At 46.3% G+C, this 20,615-nt stretch overlaps 1 protein-coding gene across 4 annotated transcripts in view; it reads right to left on the bottom strand.

The window, feature by feature from the left end:
• The window catches only part of NR5A2 (nuclear receptor subfamily 5 group A member 2), a 94,744-nt gene extending 84,343 nt beyond the window's left edge, over positions 1–10,401 (bottom strand). For 2 of the 4 annotated variants that reach the window (XM_014943593.1, XM_014943596.1), the window contains exon 1: positions 10,219–10,401. In XM_014943593.1, the coding sequence (XP_014799079.1) occupies positions 10,219–10,282 (64 nt within the window). In that variant the 5' untranslated portion in view covers positions 10,283–10,401. Of the gene's footprint in view, positions 1–321; positions 415–692; positions 765–10,218 lie in introns of those variants that run through there. The other 2 variants (XM_014943595.1, XM_014943594.1) reach the window with 2 other exon arrangements.
• Positions 10,402–20,615: the final 10,214 nt, after the last annotated feature.

The raw sequence follows: 20,615 nt of genomic DNA, 5'->3' as shown, positions 1-20,615 counted from the left end.
GAGCGGCACAGTGCACGGGAGCGCTCTGCCGCCGCTGGTGCTGCTGGACAGGGTTCCCACCCCCGTCCCCCTCCTCCCTTCCTCCCTCCTCCTCCTCCTCCCCCTCTCCCCCCCGCCACAAGTGCGGAGGTGCCGAGTCGGGACCTCTAGCCCCGGGCCCGCGGGGAGGCGCTCCCTGAGCCCGGGGGCTGCGGGGCGCGGGGGGCTCCGGCGGAGGCGGGGGGGGCGACACCACCCTTGCAGCCAATAAGGCAGAGGCGGGATGAGCAACACCCGCCGCGCACACACACGCACCGCACACACACGCGTAGGAGCACTCACAGTTGCCCAGCGCGATCACCCTCTGCCCGGTTGTTAAACCGGGCTTCGGGGTGGGGTCCTGGGATGCAGCCACCCCTCTCCCCCCCAGCGGAGCCCAAGGGGCCACCAGCTGCGCCGAGCCGGGCTGCGCCTGCCCCCCCTCCAGCGGTGTGCCTCCTTGCCGGCGGGCAGCCCCGCTCCAGCTCCCGTGGGGCCGGCGGGGCAAACCCCGCGCCCGGCCAGCGGCGGCTGCGGTGACCCCGACCCTCGCCTTCCCTCCAGGCGGGCGGGGGTAGTCAGCGGAAACCCCTGCGCTTGGAGAACCCCAGCCCTTGCGTCCACATTGCCGCCGCGCAAAAAGCGGGCGGGAGCCGCGCTTGAGCTCGCTGTACCTATTCGGGCTTTTTGAGTCTCCCTCCCCTAAACTTCTTGCGAAATCTGTCGGTGCCAGTCGCACCGTTTGCACAAAACCTAGTTCCCTGGCAGAGCCGTCGCTTGAGCAAGAGGCTCCCTTTCCCGGCTCACGGTGCACCAAGCGGCACTCATTTCCAAGTTGTCCCAAAGAACTCGTTTCTCGCAAGCGGGTGTCTCCGGGCGGCCCCGCGGCGTGGCGTGGCGGGGGGCCCGGGGGCGGCGGGGTGCCGTGCCGCCCGGCGAGCCGGGACGGGGGGGTCTGCCCGCCCCCGCTGCCCTTCCCACCCCTCCCACGCGTGGAGCGCCCGGGGGACTCCGCGCAGCTCCCACTGCGGCGCGGCGCTTTGGCGGTGTGGGATGAGCGATATTTGCACCTTTGGAAGCATCCGAGGCCCCCGCCCGAGCGCCTGGCTGCCCGTGCTCCTCTGACACTTTCATCTCCGTTGTGTATATTAAGAGACGAAAACATTTGGCGGGGTGAAAATTGCTTCCGATTGAAAGTGAGGCGCGGAACCATCTCCAGCGCAGGGTATAGCATTTCCTATCGATTGGGATAGAGTTTGTGAAAACTGACCCTTGTTGTAACTTATTAAGTATTTGTGATGATCGTAAGGTGACCAGTGGTGGGACAAGCCCTCCACGTGCCGAGAGCGGGCTCGGCTGTGCTCTTTCCTAGACGGTTTGAACTTTTCCCATCCAGTAACTGGAAAAAGAGACCTTTGCTTAATTCAGCGCAGAGCCCGAGCTAACCTAACATCAGCACCACTGGGGTAGAAAAGATCTTTTTCTTTCCTTCTCTGTGCAGGGATTAACATTTTGGGGATGGCCCCAAGGCGCAGAGGCTCGGAACTCTCGGGCTCCCTCCATTCTCACCCCTTCCCCGTTCCCCGTCGTGCGGGAGGGGGAGCAGGTGAACTTTTGATCCGCATCAACACGGTATTTCTCAAGTTATAATTTCACAGTTTAGCAGTTCGCTTGCGACGAAGTTTTAGGACGGCAAAGTGGCGAGCGTTGGGAAAGGCCAGCTCGATGGCTACGGCGGGGTGGATGGAAACCATCCCGAGGGAATGCCCTCGCCTCTAGGCAGAAGCGGCTCGGGCTGAGACCCCGTCTCGGCCCTTGGGAAGTTGTTCCTAGATACGTTAATTGCGAGCAACACCTCTGGCAGGCGTCTCCCTGTAGCATCGCCCTGCGCCGAGCTCGGCACCGGCGGCGTCCGCTGCGCAGCGGCGGCTCCGCTCCGCTACCCCGGGCGCCCGCCGGGAGGGGGTCGGGGCTGCGGGCCGGGGAGCCCCGCGGAGCGGCTGGGCCGCGGCCCTCCGGGCTTGTGGACCTTCAGCCGGGCCGCTTCAGCCTGCTGCTGGCCCGACGGGTGGCCAGAGGACGCCGGGGGCAGCTCGCCCAGGAGCTTCGCCTCCTCGCAGCCCTTCCCCGCAGGAGAAGCGTTGGCAGAGCGCAGCTCCGGCCGCATTTACAGCAGAGCGGTGGGAAGCGTAGCACACCTCGGCAGGAGACACCGAGGGACCTGCGTGCTCAGCTCGCTGGGCTCCGTCGGGGAAAGAGACGGCTCCTTCTCTCCGGCTCGCCGCCGGCTGGGTCACGCCGCTCGGCGACGCCCTGCCGGGGCGCTCCGTGCTGCGCTCTCGTTATCGCTGCTCCGGGAAAGGCACCCGCATTTTAGGCGAAACCCAGGGAAGGAAACCCCGCGTCCGGACAGGGGAGGCGAAACCGCCCCGAGCGTGTCCGGGGCCTGTCGCCACCCGAGGCTGGTCCGGGCCGGGCCGTCTCTCCCCGGCCAGTATTCCCCCCTGGGCACGGCCCTGCCACTAGTCCCCGGGCTCTTCGCTCCTAGTCGTGGACTTAATGTCATTCCGCCGGGGAAGGGTTTGGAGCGAGTTCAAACTGTACATCGCGAAGCCACTCCGCGAGCTATCGCTATGGATGAAAATACTTTGGAGTGGTTATTACACATCCACATTTCTCCGAAGTAACAGTTTAGGGCAGTACATATTATAAATGATACCTGGTCCCTTGTGGCTATATTTAATTTAACATGGAGTACTAGTTCTCACGATTGCCTTGAGCAACCTTAATTACCCTTTCTTCTAATCTCTTCTCCATTCCTTACTAACTTCTCCAAACTTTTTTTTTTTTTAATGTGATTTCTCTCCTGAGTTTGCCTGCCTTGTTCTGACTTTGCCTGAAGGTCTTGATTGACGCGTGTAATTATAATTATAAAAGATGATGGCTCGGGGAGCCTCCAGCAGCCTTGATTAGTACAAGCGGCAAGACCTGGAATATTTTATACTTCCCTATTTAAATGTATGTACATTTACATTAAAAAAACACGGTCTAATTTTAAATAATCTGAAGCTTCTCCCACCTCTTTGTTTTCAAGGTAGAGGGTTCTGTGTGATGATATTTCAAGGCAAACTCCAATTTCTTACAGCTTCTAAGAGGCCACAGAACCTGGGCAAATTTCAAAGCCTTTTTCTCTGAGCAGGGACATTTCCAACTTTGAGGGTCTGCTGGATGAGCAACAAATAGCACACTCCCTTCTAGCTTTGTGTCGGAAAGCGTACCAGAAAAGGTTTGATTTATTTTCCCAGCAAACTAGCGAAAGAGAACTTTTCTGGGGGAATGTTCGAGACAAACTTCGCAGAAGCAAATGAAATAAATAGATAAATGGAGGACTGAAAGTTTTTTGCTGGGAAGTCTAAATCCAAAGCCGATCAAAAAGACTTAGAGGGAAGCATTTCAGAAGGAAAGAAACCCGCATCCTGTCCTCCTTCCTCTCCCGTGGAGCATTCCCGTTTGCCGCCAGCCCAGAGCCGCTCTCACCCGTCACTCGCTGAAACCGGTGGCTTCAGCCAAGCGCGGGGCGAGAGTCACCGCCAGGCAGCCCGTCCCCGGGCACAGGCTGGCACGGACCCAGGCACCGAGCGGGACGGCCCCGGGCGCGGAGCGGCGCGGCCCCGGGCAGAGCCGGGAGCGGCCCCGGGAGAAGCCGCGGAGAAGGCAGCGGGTGGCAGGCACAGGACTCCTCTGCAGCTGGAAAAGTTCAGAACGCGAGTTTGCTGCTTCACCTCACACACCTCTCACGCCCAACTTTACGAGACTGTTTACACCAGAAAAGTGGTCCAATACAGGCTCTGCTCTACTCTTTTTTCCCCTTTACTTCTTTCCTTTCTCTCCCCGCCCTTCCTTCTCTTCTCTTCTCCTCTTCTCTTCTCTTCTCTTCTCTTCTCTTCTCTTCTCTTCTCTTCTCTTCTCTTCTCTTCTCTTCTCTTCTCTTCTCTTCTCTTCTCTTCTCTTCTCTTCTCTTCTCTTCTCTTCTCTTCTCTTCTCTTCTCTTCTCTTCTCTTCTCTTCTCTTCTCTTCTCTTCTCTTCTCTTCTCTTCTCTTCTCTTCTCTTCTCTTCTCTTCTCTTCTCTTCTCTTCTCTTCTCTTCTCTTCTCTTCTCTTCTCTTCTCTTCTCTTCTCTTCTCTTTTTTGTCTTCTTCTCTTCTTCTCTTTTTTCCTTTTTTTTCCTTTCATCTCATGTCTTCCCCCCTCTGCTCCTTGTCATAACCGGATCACCCCTACAGTAGGATGGGGAAAGTACCTCGAAACTTTCCAAATCCCGTAGCCAATGGGCTCCTCTCATCACTTTGCCGAGGAAATATTGCTTTTAATTCCTAGGGATTAATTGGAGCGGAGGCTGTTAATGCCTCCAACTCGGGCTTTACGAAGTTCTCTCTAGAGAACTGAAAAAAAAAAAAAACCCAAACAAAAAACCTCCAAAGAACCCCCAAACACAAGAATATACATTTTCCCTCCTGTATCTATTTTTGATCCACCGTCAGTGAAACAGAGTGGGTGCTTCAGGCTGAAACACTTTCTGTAGTAAAACGCACACCACTGAGGATCGCTTTCCAAAGCCTACTGCCTTTTTTTTTCCCTGCTGCGAATCATTCACTGCTGCCTTACGGAGATGTCGATCCTCTCCGGTCCGACACAGAGAACCATTTCCAAACAGTCAATTATTGACCGAGAAGCTATTTTTAAAGCCCGGCCAAGCTTACTGCTGCACGCTGGAATGCTCTGCTGCCTTATAAACACCTGGCAGCAGCGCCGTGCAAAACTACAGGAGACTCCGGAGCGAGAAGCGCGCCGGGCCAAGTGGGTGGTAAAGCACCTCTGTGATTGCCTTTCTTTTATTGCTAAGTGAGTCATCAGCGAGGTGTCGTAACGCTTCACCTCCTCCTGCCGCTGTCTGCTCCCGCCGGCCCGGCCCGGGGCGCAGGGCACCGCCGAGCACCTCGGCCCGCCGCCCCGGGCTCCCTCCCGCCGGGCTGCCCGCCCGGGAGGCGGTACGCGTGTGGGCACGGATGCTCAGCCCTTTCTTGTTGCGAGGCGACTCTCTGACTCAGATTTTGCTGGACAAACTGGAAGGCGTGGAAGGGCTAAAGCCCCCGGGGATGGGGGGCGTGTGCGAAAGCTGAGGCGCTCCGGGCACCCTCGGCAGTGTGGAAACCTTTATTCCTTAGGACACTTAAGAGATCCAGTTTTGCAAGCAGGAATTCTCTTAGGTTTTTTTTTTTTTTTTTACTTTTACACTTTATTACCAGATTTGATTAACTTTTCCTTGCAAAATTAAATCAAGTGGATGTCCTGTCATCAGTCACAGATACCTTTTTTTTTTTTTTTTACTTCGTAGATTACATGACTTCAGTAGGGAAAACGCCTTCTAGCCCGGCACTGCTTAGACCTGTTGCCGCTAACGGTGCGACGGGAAAACGCGCTCCCTCTGATCGCTCCTGCCCGCTGCGGGGACGGGGCTGCTTCTCCCTAACAGGGGGTGAATCCCAAAGCAGGGGCTCCTCTCCGCCCCCGCCCGCCCAGAAGCGGAGCCGCTGCCCGGCGCGGTGCTCCGCGGTGCGGGGCGGGCGGCAGCCGTCGCCGGGACGGTCCGAAGGGACACTGCGGAGGGGCCCGGCACTCCCCCTCCTCCGCCGCCAACCCACCGCCCCTCCCCAACACTGATAATTATTTACTTTGCTGATGAGCCTCTTTTGTTTCTACCTGTGCTGCCCTTTTGGAGCCGAGAGTGAAACATCTGGTTAAAAAAGCTAGAGCTCGGTCCGGAAACAGAACTCCAAATATATTTGTATATAAAGCAAGGCTCCTGTCAGGGCTGCGCGCTGCTCTCTGTATCATAAGAGATAATTGATTTCTATCTTGCACAGACAGGCTTAAAAATGAAATGTCTTTTGCTGAGGCAACTGACCTTGATCTGTTGGTGGAAAAAAAGAGATGTTTTAGGTCTGCTTTTCTCCTCCTCCCTATTCTCTCCACCCCCCCTCCTTCCCCCCCCCCGCAATAATTATGTTTTGAAGCTTGGAAAACTTTATTTAAAAATAATTAATAGATGATCTTTATAATGAAAAAAAGTGCTCTTATATGTATCTCTCATATAAGATTTCTCCGCACGTAAGCACAGAATCGTAACTGATAAACTAAGCGTAGTTTATACTGAGAAATCTTGATAAGGATTGTGTGCGTGTGCATGTCTGTTCATTATATAAAAGAAGGTATTAATATATATTAATATATAAGTTTGCATGTAATACATATAGTGTACTCGTGAGTAAACTCTAGACATTAATAATAATCTGGCGTGAGAAGTTGTAATGGTTTTCCCCACAATGCAGCCAAACACAAGTCCCACTGCAGATAATTCTTCCCTTTCACTCTATATAAAGACAAGTTTGAGAGCTGACCTTTAAATTACCCACACGGACGAGTGGCTAGAGGCGTTTTGTCAGCACTGGAGGTTTCCCTCTGGAGACCACAGGCATCATCATTGTCACTTTGCCTCATGTATTTGGGTATTTAAAATCAGACTGGCTGGAAACAATCAGGTGTAAATGTAAATACTGGCACTTTTGTAAATAGCTTATTTGCAGTGTAATGACGGGAAAAGTATCTAATGGGAAGCAAATTGATAAAAGTAAAGAATAACAGCAAAAGTTCACTGTTATAAAAAAAATCACCTATGGCTCATATCTTGCAGTCCTCACACAGCCCAAACTGTTCACTTCTGTGGAAGCTTTGCCTGCATTATTGCTGGCCAAAATCCTAATCCAAACTTTTAAAGATAATATTTGCTCTCTTCGTCAACCATATGAAATTTCATTATATATGCACTAATTAGAATACTATAAACTGCCTGAGGACATACGTTGAAATTAGGATGGCAGTAAGTATTAGACAAGCTGAAAAATTTCACACTAAGAAGCCAGAAGTAGATTATTTTTCTTCTTATATAACCATTTTTTCAAGTTAATGAAACAGTTATTTCTCTTAAATAATCATAGCTAATGCTTATAAAAATTGCATGGTGTCCCTGATGACACTAAGACGAGAGATTGATTAGAAGGAAAATAAAACTAGTCATAGAATCATAGAATCATAGAATCATAGAATGGCTAGAGTGGAAGGGACCTTAAAGATCATTGAGTTCCACCCCCTCCTGCCCTGGGCAGGGACACCTCCCACTAGAGCAGGTTACTCAAAGCCCCATCCAGCCTGGTCTTGAACACTTCCAGGGATGGGGCATCCACAGCTTCTCTGGGCAACCTGTTCCAGTGTCTCACCACCCTCACCAGGAAAGAATTTCTTTCTCGTATCTAATCTGAATCTGATAGAGGAAAAAAGTAATGGCACTTCTATAAAAATTTTTACAAGTCCATACAATGTTCTTCATCTGGATGATAGGATGTACTATTAAGATTTTATGAATTCCGGCTGCCTTTTTGACTATGTGACTGTAAACCTAAAAGCAGGTGTCAGCAATGCATGGTGCCTTTCCACTCCAGCTCCGTGCACCTCTCAGCCCATGCCGTGGGAAGCAAGCAAGTGCCCTTGGCCTGAGGGGCTGGGTCTGGTGGTGCAGAGGCTGTGGCAGGGACTCCCTCACAAGCCGACTCGCTTTGCTTCCAGTTAGAAAGGAAAAAGTGAAGGAGGCACTGGGGAGGACTGGACAAAAGTGAAAGTCCAGGGATGGGATTTACTTTTAAGAGAGCTTGGCCCTGCTGCTGATTATATTTGTATCCTGGGAGGACAGATTTTTCTTCTGAAGAATTACTGTCCAAGTGCAAATAAGAACAGAATCCAGCTCCTTCCAATTTGATTCCCCCACCTCCATGCAGAGGCCCACAGGCTGGTGCTGGTTACATTAACCCTACAGGTACATGGTAGTCAGGTTACAATGCTGAGTCAGGTGTGCTTTCCAGGGCTGCCACCATGGGCTCTGACTGCCCAGTGTCATGCAAGGACAGAATACTCCTCCTGGCCCAGAGCACACAGGATTTTGAAGAGCTTTACAGGATTTAGACCTGCTTTTTCTGGGCCATGCTTTGCAATTCTGTCCTGGTATATCTGTCATACAGAACATGTATAAGTGCATTTTCGAGGTATGGTGACAAGAATGCTCTGCTAACTTATGTCTCCCATCACCCTGTTTCTCATATCCAGATGATTTAGGGAGCCCAGACCTGCCAGCTTTTTGGTAAGCATGAAAATGTCACTTAGTTTGTCTAAATATGACAGATCAGAGTGTCTTATTTTCCCTTCCCCTTGGGTTGTATCTTTTCACCCCAAGAAACCTTATTTGAGTGACTGCTCTTCAGATACACAAGGTGTATTATTATTTTACTATCCCACGCTGAGGAGGGAGGACCAGAGGCTCCTCCAACACCTTTCCCTCCCCGGCAGCCAGAAAGAGTAAAAGTCAGAGCAAGGCCCAAGACAGCCAGGACCAGCTCGCCTCGTTTTTCCATGTGTTTCTGGGGGCAGAGCTGTGTGGAGGAGCACGCCACACCTGTAGAGAAGTACCAGAGGGTCTCAAGCTTTAAATTCTCTGCAGCTTTGCTGGGATCAGCCCTCCTGGCCCAGGTATGGCCTGACCCAGGTCACAGCCACAGCCACAGCCAATAGCCCTGTGCCTGGAATCCCCTGACAACACTGCCACAGGGACCACGTGGCTCCCCCTGAGGAGAGGCACCAGGAGCCCACTCTGGAGCGGGGCTGGCACCAGGCACAGCTGTCTGGGAGGCTGGCGGTCATGGGCCTGGTAGTGTGATCCACGGGGCATTAATCCTCCAGCCATCCTTTTGCAGCCCAGCAAACCTTGCTACAGTGTTGGGCACCTTCTCACGTGGGAGGTGTACAGCAGGTGAGAGGGGAGCCCCTGGGGCCAGCTGCCTGGGACACAGCCAGGTCCGAGGTGTGAGACCTTCCTGTGGACACTCTTCCCTTCCAGTGGAGAGAAGCAGCAGCTCCACCCAGGAGATGAAGATCAGGTTTCAGCTATGTTTGCAGCTATTTCCTGCAGCTGTTGCTGCACCCTCCATCCCCACGGTCCCAAAGCCTTCCTTGATGGCGAGGTGCCCGTATCACACCCAGCATCAAGCCAAGCCCCTCACCTGCCATGTCATGAGGCACTTTGGGGGCAAGAGGAGGAGAGCAAGCCCTGGTTCCCACAAGCCACCCAAATCTCCCTTCTTCTATCCTTGCCATAAACTGCTGTGCCGAGGCAGGAGCCTTGCACAGCCTTGCACAACTCTGGGCTGTGCTGTGGAACCTGCAGAGCTGCTGGGCCAGCTTGTGAGGAGCTTTTTGCTCCACAAAGGAGGGGTTTCCCTCAGCAAGCCTTCTTCAGTCCTGCTCAGCCCTGGCACAGGGATGCTATCGTCCTGCCAAAGGAAAAGCACCTCACTCCTGGCACGTGATGAGAGGTAGAACGATCTGAGATAGGAAGTGCAAGGAGAAGGGCAGGGAGGTGGTGGGGAGAGGCACCTGCTGGGGCTCCTCGGCCACAGCCACCGCAGTTCTGCAGCCCGGGGCAGCTGGCTGTGAAACGCCCCTCACGCCTGCACGCCAGAGCAACCTGCCCCTGCCAGCTTTCTGGTGGGGAGTGGGTGCTGTTTCCATATGCTACTGAAAGTATCTGCTGCTTTGCTGCTCTGAAGTCTTAACCGACTTCTGTTCTCCAGCCCACCCCCATTGAATGACGCTATATCCACGTTTTTAGCTATAAAAACAATCTGTATTTGACACGTTTGTCACAGAAAAGACCTGAAAACATTCCTGAGGTTTTCTTCAACAAGAATAGTCAGGCCAGAAGCAATTTAAATACAATTTTTGCAAATGTTTATACACACACCCACCCCACAATTTCACAGTTATCAGCAATTGCAATAGATAAAGATATCATTAATTATCTGATTATATATTTGATAATCACTATCTCTGGAGAAAAGTGTTATTCACTGAATCATCAGCAGTTTTCTTACATCTTTATGTTGTATCATAAAGGTCTTTTTTGCCTAAATGCATGTGCAAATTAATCAGTTTTGTTGGCTTGCCCAATTGTAATGATTTTTTTTTTTCAGTTTGGATAACCCCAAGACTAATATATTTATGCAGCATTTTCAAAACACTTAGAAAACTGTTACTTACCAACTGATGTAAGTCCATGTTTTATAGATTCCTGTATGATGGCTGGGTGGGAACCAGAAGACATTATTAGGTGTAAATATATAGTACCCTTGGGTGCAAGGTGTATAGCATTGAGCACAGAAGAGGTGCAGCCTGTAAACTTTTCTGGCCTTGAGACCCAGGCTCTAATAACCTTCAGTGAAAGTCGGCGTGATGAACAACAACAAAAAAAGTTATCCAAGAATTCAGAAAGTAACAAGCATGTCTGAGTGGACTCTGTACTTTTTCCAGCATTAGTGACCTGCTGTAAACCATGTATCCCATTTCATGATAGTCTCTAATCAGAAGAATTGGAACCTGTGATAGGTTGGGCACCGTCACGTGATTTTGTACAGCTTGATAAGAGGACCCTGTTATAAAGTGACAGCAAAAGAGATAAGAACTCTTGGCAGATAATGGCAGAGAAATGATTAACCTGCAGTGGAGAGGTGCTATGAAGCCCAGAGAGTGGAAGGTTGTAAAGTTGTGGGGTCATAAGATCATACTGAGTGGATGAAAAGCCATACCAACATAAGTGTAATGACTATAAACTCAGACTTGTGACCTGTCTTCTTGATGTCATCACCTCTTTGCACAGTGGACAGCAAGCATGGTTGTTTTGGCTTCTGTAAACATTCTTTGGATGGCAAAACAAGCAAGCATTAATTCCTTAAAGGAGGCTTCTGAATGTGCTGGGGATTCTACACTGAGCAATAGCACCAGCAAATCTCTGGTGGTTTGTCAGACAGAATCATTTTATTGCCCCAGTCCTCAGCCTGGAGACCAGCTCCAGGTTGTAGCTGTTGAGTTGAAAGCATTCACTACTTTCTCAGTAAATAGCTTTACAGCATGGTTAAACATTGATATCCCAGGATTATGATGTGCTCACCTCTAAGGCTGCGAGGTACAATATCTATTCACAGGATGTCAAATGGCTGTCAAGTGTTTTGCTGCAAATAATTATTATAAAGGTGGGCAGCTGTGTAGATGACGTGGTGATTTTTCAGCCCAGCTGTGGGTGGGTCAGGTTCTGCTTTCACACCTGCCAGAGGAAACTCAGGAGCACGTTGGCTCCCTGGGTGACACCGCGTTGCACCTACAGCTGCCTGAGCACAGCGTGGCTTCTCCTCGCACTGCAGTGCCACCGGCAGCCTGTGCAGCTGTAGCCCAATAGATTAAGTCTGCATACACTTTGTGAGATCAGACTCAAGCCTGAATAATCAGATGATATTTGATATATCAAGTCTCTTGAAAAATAGAGAGCAGTTATTCCACTGTGGGCTAGATCTGAAGCCTCTTGAAGTCAGCGGGAGTTTTTTCTCTTTAAATTTGCAGAGGGCTGTAAAGCAGCATATGCTCTTTTATATACTTTGTCATGATGGTTAGACTTTGATGATAAAGTGGCAGACAGGTTAGTTCATGATCAAACTGAACTGCTTTGCAGGCTTCTCCTGGCCAGAATCAGAGCTAGAGAGCAGGTCTGAAAATGGGGTTGATATGGCAAACTGCAGTGACTTGGACCTTACAGTCAGGAACCCTGAATTATCACTTGGTCTGGGCAGTACTGCCCTCCTGTAGAGCCTCTCGTAGCAAGGATGGCAGGCTGTAGAGGGAAGGTCTGATTTTCCAAATTCTTATTGAAGAACTGCATGTGCATTTTGTATGCTTTATTTACTGTGCTGGAGTGTATAAATCAGACATTTGTTCACCCAATTAATAAGTCACAATCACAATTACTCATTTTGTCTATGGTGCATGCGGCAAATAAAATCATATAGATTTGTGAACCAAACACTTCCAGAAATTTGGTTTCTCTTCCTCTGTTTTTATACTTGCAATGATACTTTTAAGGTGAGCAAGCCGTACCAAGCTACCTCATGGCAATGCTATGAATATTATTGGCTTGCAATGTGTATGAAATGCTTTAAAAGCAAAACATTCTGTGTGAGTATATCTTCCTATTTATTACAGGAAAAAAATAATTTACAAGTCTAGTTAAACAGATACTATGTGTATTTTTTCAGAGTCACTGATGTTTTTTATCTGTTTAGACTGAGTGAAAGGTGGAAGCCAGCTTTTACAACAGATTTCGTACAAACCTAAAAAATGTGATTGCCTATTCTAATTCATTTGGTCATCAAATAGATTTTCAATTCTATTCATAAAAAATGAAAACAATAATTTATTCCATCAGAAAAAGCATGTCTTTGGGGACTGGATATAAAATAAATGAGAAATGCTGCAAATGATACTGCGATCAGAAACTTTCCACTGCGTCATCAGAGACATTGCTGGAGCACCCTTGGCCCATATACAAGAGTCTTTATAAAGGAATCTGCCGTATGTGGGGGAGAGAGATACTAAATCATAGGAAATATAAAGAAACTTCATGCTTTTGGCTTCAAACGCTATCATTCCTTTCCTTTTTTGCATCAGTATCAAATCTCAGGGTCACGGAAAAATGTTCTTTTTTCCTTTCTGATACTTTGTCTCCATGGATAGAGGAATGTATGCCAGGTGCATAACCAGAAAGACTTTCTTTGCCTTGCTTTATACCTAGTCCAGTGGGGGAGAAGAAACTCAGAGGGAAACTCCAGGACAATCGACACCAGCCTGTGATCCAGCAGCTCTATGTGTTTAGTGGTGATACGTTTGGGCCCCAGCTGAAAAAAGTACATAGGGGTGTGCGTATTGAGGCATACGAGTTGTACCACTGAAGCCAAGTACCTGTATTTATGGCTGAATACTTTGCTTCATCGGGAATTTTGAACTGTAGCTTTTTACATGGAAGTCCCTGGTAAAGCAGCCACTGACCTTACTGGGAGCAGCTGTTCCTAACTGGTGTAGAAGCATCATAAACTCATTTTGTATCTTAGTGTTTTTCAGCTCCACCCAGGACCAGTTGTTCCCGGGAGTGCGTGGCCGGAGCCATATGATCTTATCAACACATTCGGGAGCCCTACCCAAACACCGGGAGAGGTTTCGCTGCAGCGATGACTGTCATAGAAGAGAGTCGCCCTTTCGCCCAGCAGCTCTCCAATGTCTACTTTACCATACTTTCCCTTTTCTGCTTTAAACTCTTCGTGAAGATCAGCCTCGCCATCCTCAGCCACTTCTACATCGTGAAAGGAAACCGTAAGGAGGCAGCGAGGATAGCGGCTGAATTTTACGGAGTTCCTCAAGGACAAGGTAGATTTGTATTTGTTATCTTACCACTACTTTTGGGGGAGTTTGTTCTCTTTTCCCCCCCCCCCCCCCCCCCCCCCCCTTTTTTTTTTTTTTCCTTCTTTTCATCCTAAGAAGGTGAGACAAGGTTTTGAAAAGTGATTTTATTATTTCATACATGCCTTTCTGTCTCAGGTCTCTCAGGAAGATAATTAATTGAAAAACATTTAGTTTTTCTGTCTTTTTTTTTGCCAGTTCTTGTATGATGAAATTGTCCCTTGTTTGTCCCTCAAAGAAAGTGTACCTGATTTCAAAAGCTTGGCAACAATCCCTCCTTTGACTCTTGCGCATCACATTATTTTGCAACTGTTTAACATAAAAAATGGAGTCAGAAGGAGTTTCTCCTCTTGTGGGCATTTTCACAAGTGGCATTTCATTTGCGCGCATAAGGATATTAAGGAACAAGCTCTGGAAATGGACTGATGAATGATTAGTGAACTTTTCAAAGAGTTTTAATCCATTACTTGTATATATTGGTGTAAAGTTAGTGAGGTCCTAATTTTCCTCTAATTTCCTGTAACATTTTAGATTTTGCTCTTCTTAATCCACTATGGTCCTTGCTGTCTTTTTAAGGTATTTCAAGGTATTGTCGCCTTTATTCTCAATACATCTCAGAAAGGGTAAATGTTCAGCACAGCACACATCAATTGAGGAACATGATCCTTGTTCTACTGAAAGTCCAGGGCAAACGTGGCATTGACCCTGGCAGGGCGCCTACCAGGTATGAGCTGTCTGCTCCTGAGAGTAGTCTAGTTGGTTTCAGTTGGAGGTTTGCTTAGGTGGAAAGAGATTTACAAACTCTGTTCTTTTATCTGGAAATCAGTCTTTTAAAACTTTTCTTCATTTCAGTCATTCCAATATTCCTCCTGATCTATCACAGACATTTAAAATTCTTTTGGATGCTTCAGTGTATTTTCTCCACCTTCATAAATTTTGTATCATTTTACATGTGCAAAACCAAGACATTAAAAATACAGTTTTATGACTTTTCCCCAGTAGTTCTGTAAAAGAAATTATGAGAATATGATATATCTGGCGATCTTCACCTTTTGGGTTTTTCAGTGAAGTAATTACAGTACTGAAATGTAAAATTCTAATTTATTAAATTATTTCCATCAATTGATTCTCAATTCTTGTTTAGTCTTAAAGAATGGCTGCACCATTAGAAGTCTTGTTAGTTTTGTTTTCTTACATATATATTTTACATATTACATTTATCACCTCAGTTATAGAATGTAATAGTGTTAAAATACATTTCAGTATATGCTACTCCTTACTCATGATTTTCAGCATATTCAAATGGAACTCTGGTGAGCAGAAGCATGGTAAGTTCCTTGTGGGTGTTCAAAATGCAAATTGTTTTCCCTGGTTACATTAATCAAAGTATTTTAGTCTTTCATATGTTTCTGTTCTCTGTTTGGATGACCACAACTTAATAGAAACCATATTTGGAGATGAATAATGACTTGTAGGAATTATAAAATTGTTTCCTGTGACTTTTCCCTAATAATTATGGTGACTATTTCTGCTAATAAATTAATATCTAGATGTGGAGGTAAATGCAGACATTTGTAAGTACTTTCTTAGGTAAAATGAGCAAGTAGAAAACCTTCAGGACTGCTTAGGAGGAAAATTCAGTTCTATGCAGAAGAAACATACAGCTGTGGATCACTGAAGTGCTCTTTTGGCCTTATCTAAAGGAGTAGCAGGAGCTTTGGTGGGACACAGATTTAGTGCTAGCTCTCTGTGTTGGAGAAAGAAAACTTGGTGTGAGAGAGCTATCTAGGCAATTTTTATCTGCCTGTCTGTCAATTTTAATTTCTTGAATGCCTCCTTTTCTTCAATAACCTAACTTATTGGCGTATGAAGAGAAATTATATTAATTAGTTACTCATGGAACCTTTTCAAAGCTTATCTAGGAGATAGTTACTAGAAATAGGAGCAGAGTGTTTGACTTTGTGAGAAAAGAACAGATTTCTGTGAAACAGGCAGGGGGAAATTACTTCCATATACGTAGCAGTAACAGGTGTTGTGAATTCATCTATCACCTCACAGCACTCAGAAAACAGTTTCTTAGTACACTATTAATAAAATATCAGGAATATATTTTGGAAGGAGAAGAAGAGAAAGAGAGGATAAAGAGTCTTAAAGTGGATCTGAAGTGGAACTTAAAAGCTTTTGAATTTGGTAGCTTGATTCTCTGTTTTTTCAGGATACGTACATATGTGCAGGGATGACACAGTTCTCATTCCTGCCCCTCAACACAAAAAAAACCCCAATACCTTAGCTTAAGGCAGGATGGAAATACCAAATCCTACCTCAGGAAACTAAATCCTGAAAGACCTTGAGTGCTCTGATGAGTTTCTGACTAATTTCTACCCCTGATGGAGGCTGCATATGTGCTAGGCTGCACACCAACTGGCTTTGTTTGACATCGTAGTGCGAGCACAAGCTGAATGCTCATGGAAGGTGAAAGACTGGCAAAAGAAAGCAGTTCAGAGTGGCATTTTACGTCTAAGTAGAGGGGGTCTCCTTACTGAAACTCATTTATTGAACCAGGTGTTGGCTGATGAACTGCAGAACAGCGTGTAATGCACACTCGATGGACCACCTTCCACCTGGAGGGCAGAAGAATCAATGTTTAGTGCTCAAGTGGTGGGTCAGATATGGTGCAGAGGACTGATTCCCCTTCTTTCTGTCTTTGCAATGAGTAAATGCAGAATTTGTTGCAATTTCAAAGCTGAATTGCATTGGGAAGGGCACTGGACAGGAGAGAAAAGTGGGGTAAAGGTCATTCAGAAATAAGGATTTCTGATCATTTTAATAACTGTGAGAAATGTCGCACCTGGCAGGGGAGATAAGTGGATTTTCCTAAGCTGTGTTATAGGCAAGTAAATATTGCTCTGGTTTATGGAACTAATAATTAAACAGAACACTAGTTTTTCTTGTGGCAATTTAAAACTTAAGGCTGTTGTTTTCCAGAGGCATATGCTGAAATCTGAACAATAACTACTTTAGATGTAAGCTTTGTAACAAAATGCCGCATATATTCTGTCCAATGGATATATTTCATAAGCATATATAACACTAAAGAAAGATTTTTTTTCATTGTCTTCCAAGTCATCTAGGCACTACTCTTGGTAAACATTGCAGTTCTTAAAAAACAGGACAAGTAGACTTAAGATCTGAGAAATGCTTGATTCTTTCAAGAACATCGTCTCCCTAGTGCAGTTACATGAATAATAGATTAGTATAACATATTAATTAATATTTTTATATATTTTTATACAATGTCTCCACAGTTTGTTAGACAGTACACTTATTTTATTTTATATGCTTAGACCACAATAAAAAATGCAGATGAACCTTGAATTTGGGTGCCCGTATTTCTGGAGAAAGCAGGAGTACCTGGGGTTTCTGAAGAACCCTGACTTTCAGGGAGCAGCTTTTAACAGACTGTTTATGCATCTGCAGAGGCGTGCAGTTCTTTAGCTCCTATTCAGCTGTTCTGTTTGTATAGCACCTAGACCAAGTTCTTCGTCTCAGACTAGGGCTTCTGGATGCTTCTGTCACACCAGGAAATATGAAGATATGTTCATGTACCCTTATTAACTGTAAACTCACATCATTCTCATCCTCAAACTGTTCCTCTTGCTTTCCTCTGGTCACCACTGCCTACCCTCCCATTAGACTGAAATGCTTTTCAGTAGTCCAGACAGCAATGTGTACAATTAAGATGGAGACCTAATCATGACCTCTAGAAAATACTGTATTACAAATTTATACATATGTATAAGCAGTAAGAGATATCTAATAGAGCAATAGTAGGATGATTAAAAAAAACAAAGCTTTTGCCAGGGCCTGGAGGTCACTAATAGGCCTTAATGGCCCTAACCAGCTTCACCTGGGCCCCCACTCATATGCTCCTCCCCCACCAGGCTACAGGCTCACTTAAGCTCCAGCTGAGGACTCAGCTTCTTCCCTGAGCTGTGCTGGATGTGGGCCTGTTCCTAAGTTATTCTTTGGATTTTCTGGATTGACTTCAGACCTGGCTGCTTTTATTGTTTTTACTCAATGACTGTTGGAGCATTGGTAAGACTTGCCACAACTCTACGTGCCCAGCTTCTGTGCCACAGGACTGCACTCTGTTGGTGAGTTCAATACTGAATCTATGCTGTTGCTGCCCTTATCTCCCAGTTTGCCTCCACTTGGGGTGCACCTGGCCCATTCTGTTTCCTGACACCTTCTTCAGGTGCTCTCCTCATCCCTTTCCAAGAATGGGTAATAATTAATTCTATAATGAAGCACAGGGACTTGCTGGTGACTTACATGTGCTTTTCAGTTAGAATGTGAAGGCTTTTCAAACAGCAGTCTTTTTATCTTGGGATTCTCCCTATAGATACATAGTTTTGGATTTTTTCTTTTATAAAGGGGAAAGCAATTTTGCTCCATAGGCCTTAGCACAGCTTCTAGGAGGATCCATTCCGTGATCTTTCTGAGGCACAGAGGTGAGGCTGACAGGTCAGTAGTTCCTAGGGTCCTCCTTTCTACCCTTTTAAAAAATAGGTGCAATGCTTCCCTTTTTTTAGTCACTAGAGACTTCACCCATCTGCCATGACTTTTCAAATAAAGAGAATGCCTTGGAAACTACATCAGCCTTGAGAATCTGGGATGCATCTCATCAGGTCCCATAGGCCTTCTGTATGTTCAGATTCCTCAGGTGGTCACAAACGTGATCTTCCCTTACAGTGGCAGGGGCTTTGCTCCCCTAGTTCCTGTCTCATGGTCTATCCACTCAAGAGGTGCGGGAAGATAGGTTGCTGGTGAAGACTGAGGCAAAAAAGTTGTTGAGTACTTTGGACTTCTTGTCTGTTGTTACCAGTTTGCCAGTCTTGCTCCCCAGGGGGAGTGTGCTTTTTTTAACCTTCCATTTCTGGCTTACATACCTGTAGAAGTCCCTATTTGTGTCTGTTGCCAAGTTCAGCTCCAGCTGCCCCTTAGCCTTGCTGACCCCATCCCTACACAACTGGGCAGCATCCCATCCCTATAATCTTCCCAGGATACCTGTCCCTGCTTCCGCTGCTTGTGCATTTTCTTCTTTGTTTAGTTTGACCAGTAGGTGTTGACCCAGCCATGCTAGCCTCTTGCCTTCCTTTCCTGATTTCTTACACCTGGGGATTGAGAGATCTTTTGCTCTAAGGAAACTGTCCTTAAAGATGTCAGTTCTGTTCTGCTCCCTTGTCCCTGACCTTCACAAGATCTTGCTTGTAAAAAGCTTGCACCAGCTCCAAACTGTGTGGTTGCTGTGTGGGTACACAGCCCTTTTCAGCTGTTCACTATTTCCTTGAGAGGGTAGAGAGTACTTATCCTGGTGAGAAGTTAGGGCCAGGGTGTTTTAACATGCAGCACAAGCCTGTTGCTGAAAAAATAACCCCTGTGCCTTGTTACTATTAACTCACTGCCATGTTTGCCGCTCATGCATCAGTTTATGGGATGTAATGACTGAACAATAACTATTGATTTTTCATTTCATATTAACAGTGTGGCAAGTTCTGGATCTGATAGTGAGTGTAGAATGCAAGTGCAGACATTCCTATTTGCTGTAAAGAGGTGTCTTCTTGTCTTCCCTGGATCCTTACCTTGTATCCCAAGAAGCTTTATAGAACTCTCTCATTAAGGCATCAGTTTCACAAACTATAAAATATACACAATTTGGTGATGATTTTCAATCTTGGAGCAAACATCCATTAAGCTTAAAATAAATAAATGTACTGGATTAAATATTTACCCAAAGAACACTGAGACTATGACAAACAATGAGTGACAGAAGAGGGATGGAATGGGGTGGAAGTTTTTTCTGACTCAGTGTTCAGACAAATGTAGAGACACTGACTTCAGTTGGTGGAGATTCCAACCAGCTCTATCATTTTCTTTATAAAAAGGGAAAGAATTCAAGGTCACTATTCCAACTTATCCTGGTCAGAGCTGCTTTAGTCAAACCACTGACACTGTAGTTACATAAAATGTTGGGAAGGGACAAGAGCTGAGACTTTATTGTTTTGAAGTTTCAAAAATTTGGAAAATGATCTGTGATTTTGCCACAGACTCTAGGATTTTGGCACAAAGTCAACCATTTCTGTATCGTTTCTCCTATAGTATCAGCAGACTTAAACTAGCAGAATTCAAGTGAAATTGTTGTAGCTTAAAATGTTTCCACATCAATAAAAGCACATTTTGTTACTTCAAACACAAACATTTTTATCTCTTGCTTCTTCATTCTGTTACTGTCTGATCTTTTTCCCCCTCCCTTTGACTTCAGTTCTCATTTTTCTCTCTTTGCCTGGTCCTTCACTGTCTTCTGTTGTGGACTTTGGCTGCTGTTCCCCATTCTGAAATCTTATCTTGGCACCTGCACTGTGAATCTTCTGAAATGCAGATGTTGAGAATGTTCCCAAGTTAAGCTTCTGTTCTGCCTGCAGTAATAGCACTGCTGCTGTTACTAGAAATTATTCCTTTATATAAAAAAGGGGTGCAATAAATATTCTATATATGCAACACTAAAATAGCAGGCAACACTAGTAACCTAGGGCCGTACTCTGGCTCTGTAGTCTTTGGAAGAATAAGGATTGCCTTTAACCTTTGAGCTTGTACTAAATTTTCCCACATCTTTTGATAGTGTTTGCCTCAATTGCAGCATGCCATTTGGATTTGTTCTGTTGGAAAGTTGCAGTCTACAATATTGTTTTGTTTCCCAAGTCCCCCTGACTACACTGGATGCTGGAGGCTGTTGGGACCCCACTTCTGATCTGGTCTATGCTGAAAGCAGCCACACAGAGAAAACGTGTTTTTCAGGGAGCTTTCTTTGAGCAGAACAGTTTGAAGCTACAGCCTCAGTGGGTCTGCCACATAAAAAGGCACCATTCTGTTAAAAAAACAAAACAAAACAAAAACCTGAAAAAACCACCAAACGTCAAACCCAAACCAAAACCAAACCACCAACAATCCAAGAAACAAAGAAACCCAAAACTCAAAAAACCCCAAACGCAACAGCAAATGTCAAAAAGCTTTAGCTCTGGGTCTTTATAACAGATTCTTGTGGGATTTGAAGCTAATCCTGATCCTATTGCAAAAGGTTGTTGAGAAAGACATATTGA

This window comes from Calidris pugnax, unplaced genomic scaffold (assembly GCF_001431845.1).
Source record: "Calidris pugnax isolate Ruff unplaced genomic scaffold, ASM143184v1 scaffold63, whole genome shotgun sequence".
Classification (NCBI taxonomy): Eukaryota; Metazoa; Chordata; class Aves; order Charadriiformes; family Scolopacidae; genus Calidris; species Calidris pugnax.
This window is presented reverse-complemented; position numbering and strand designations above follow the sequence as displayed.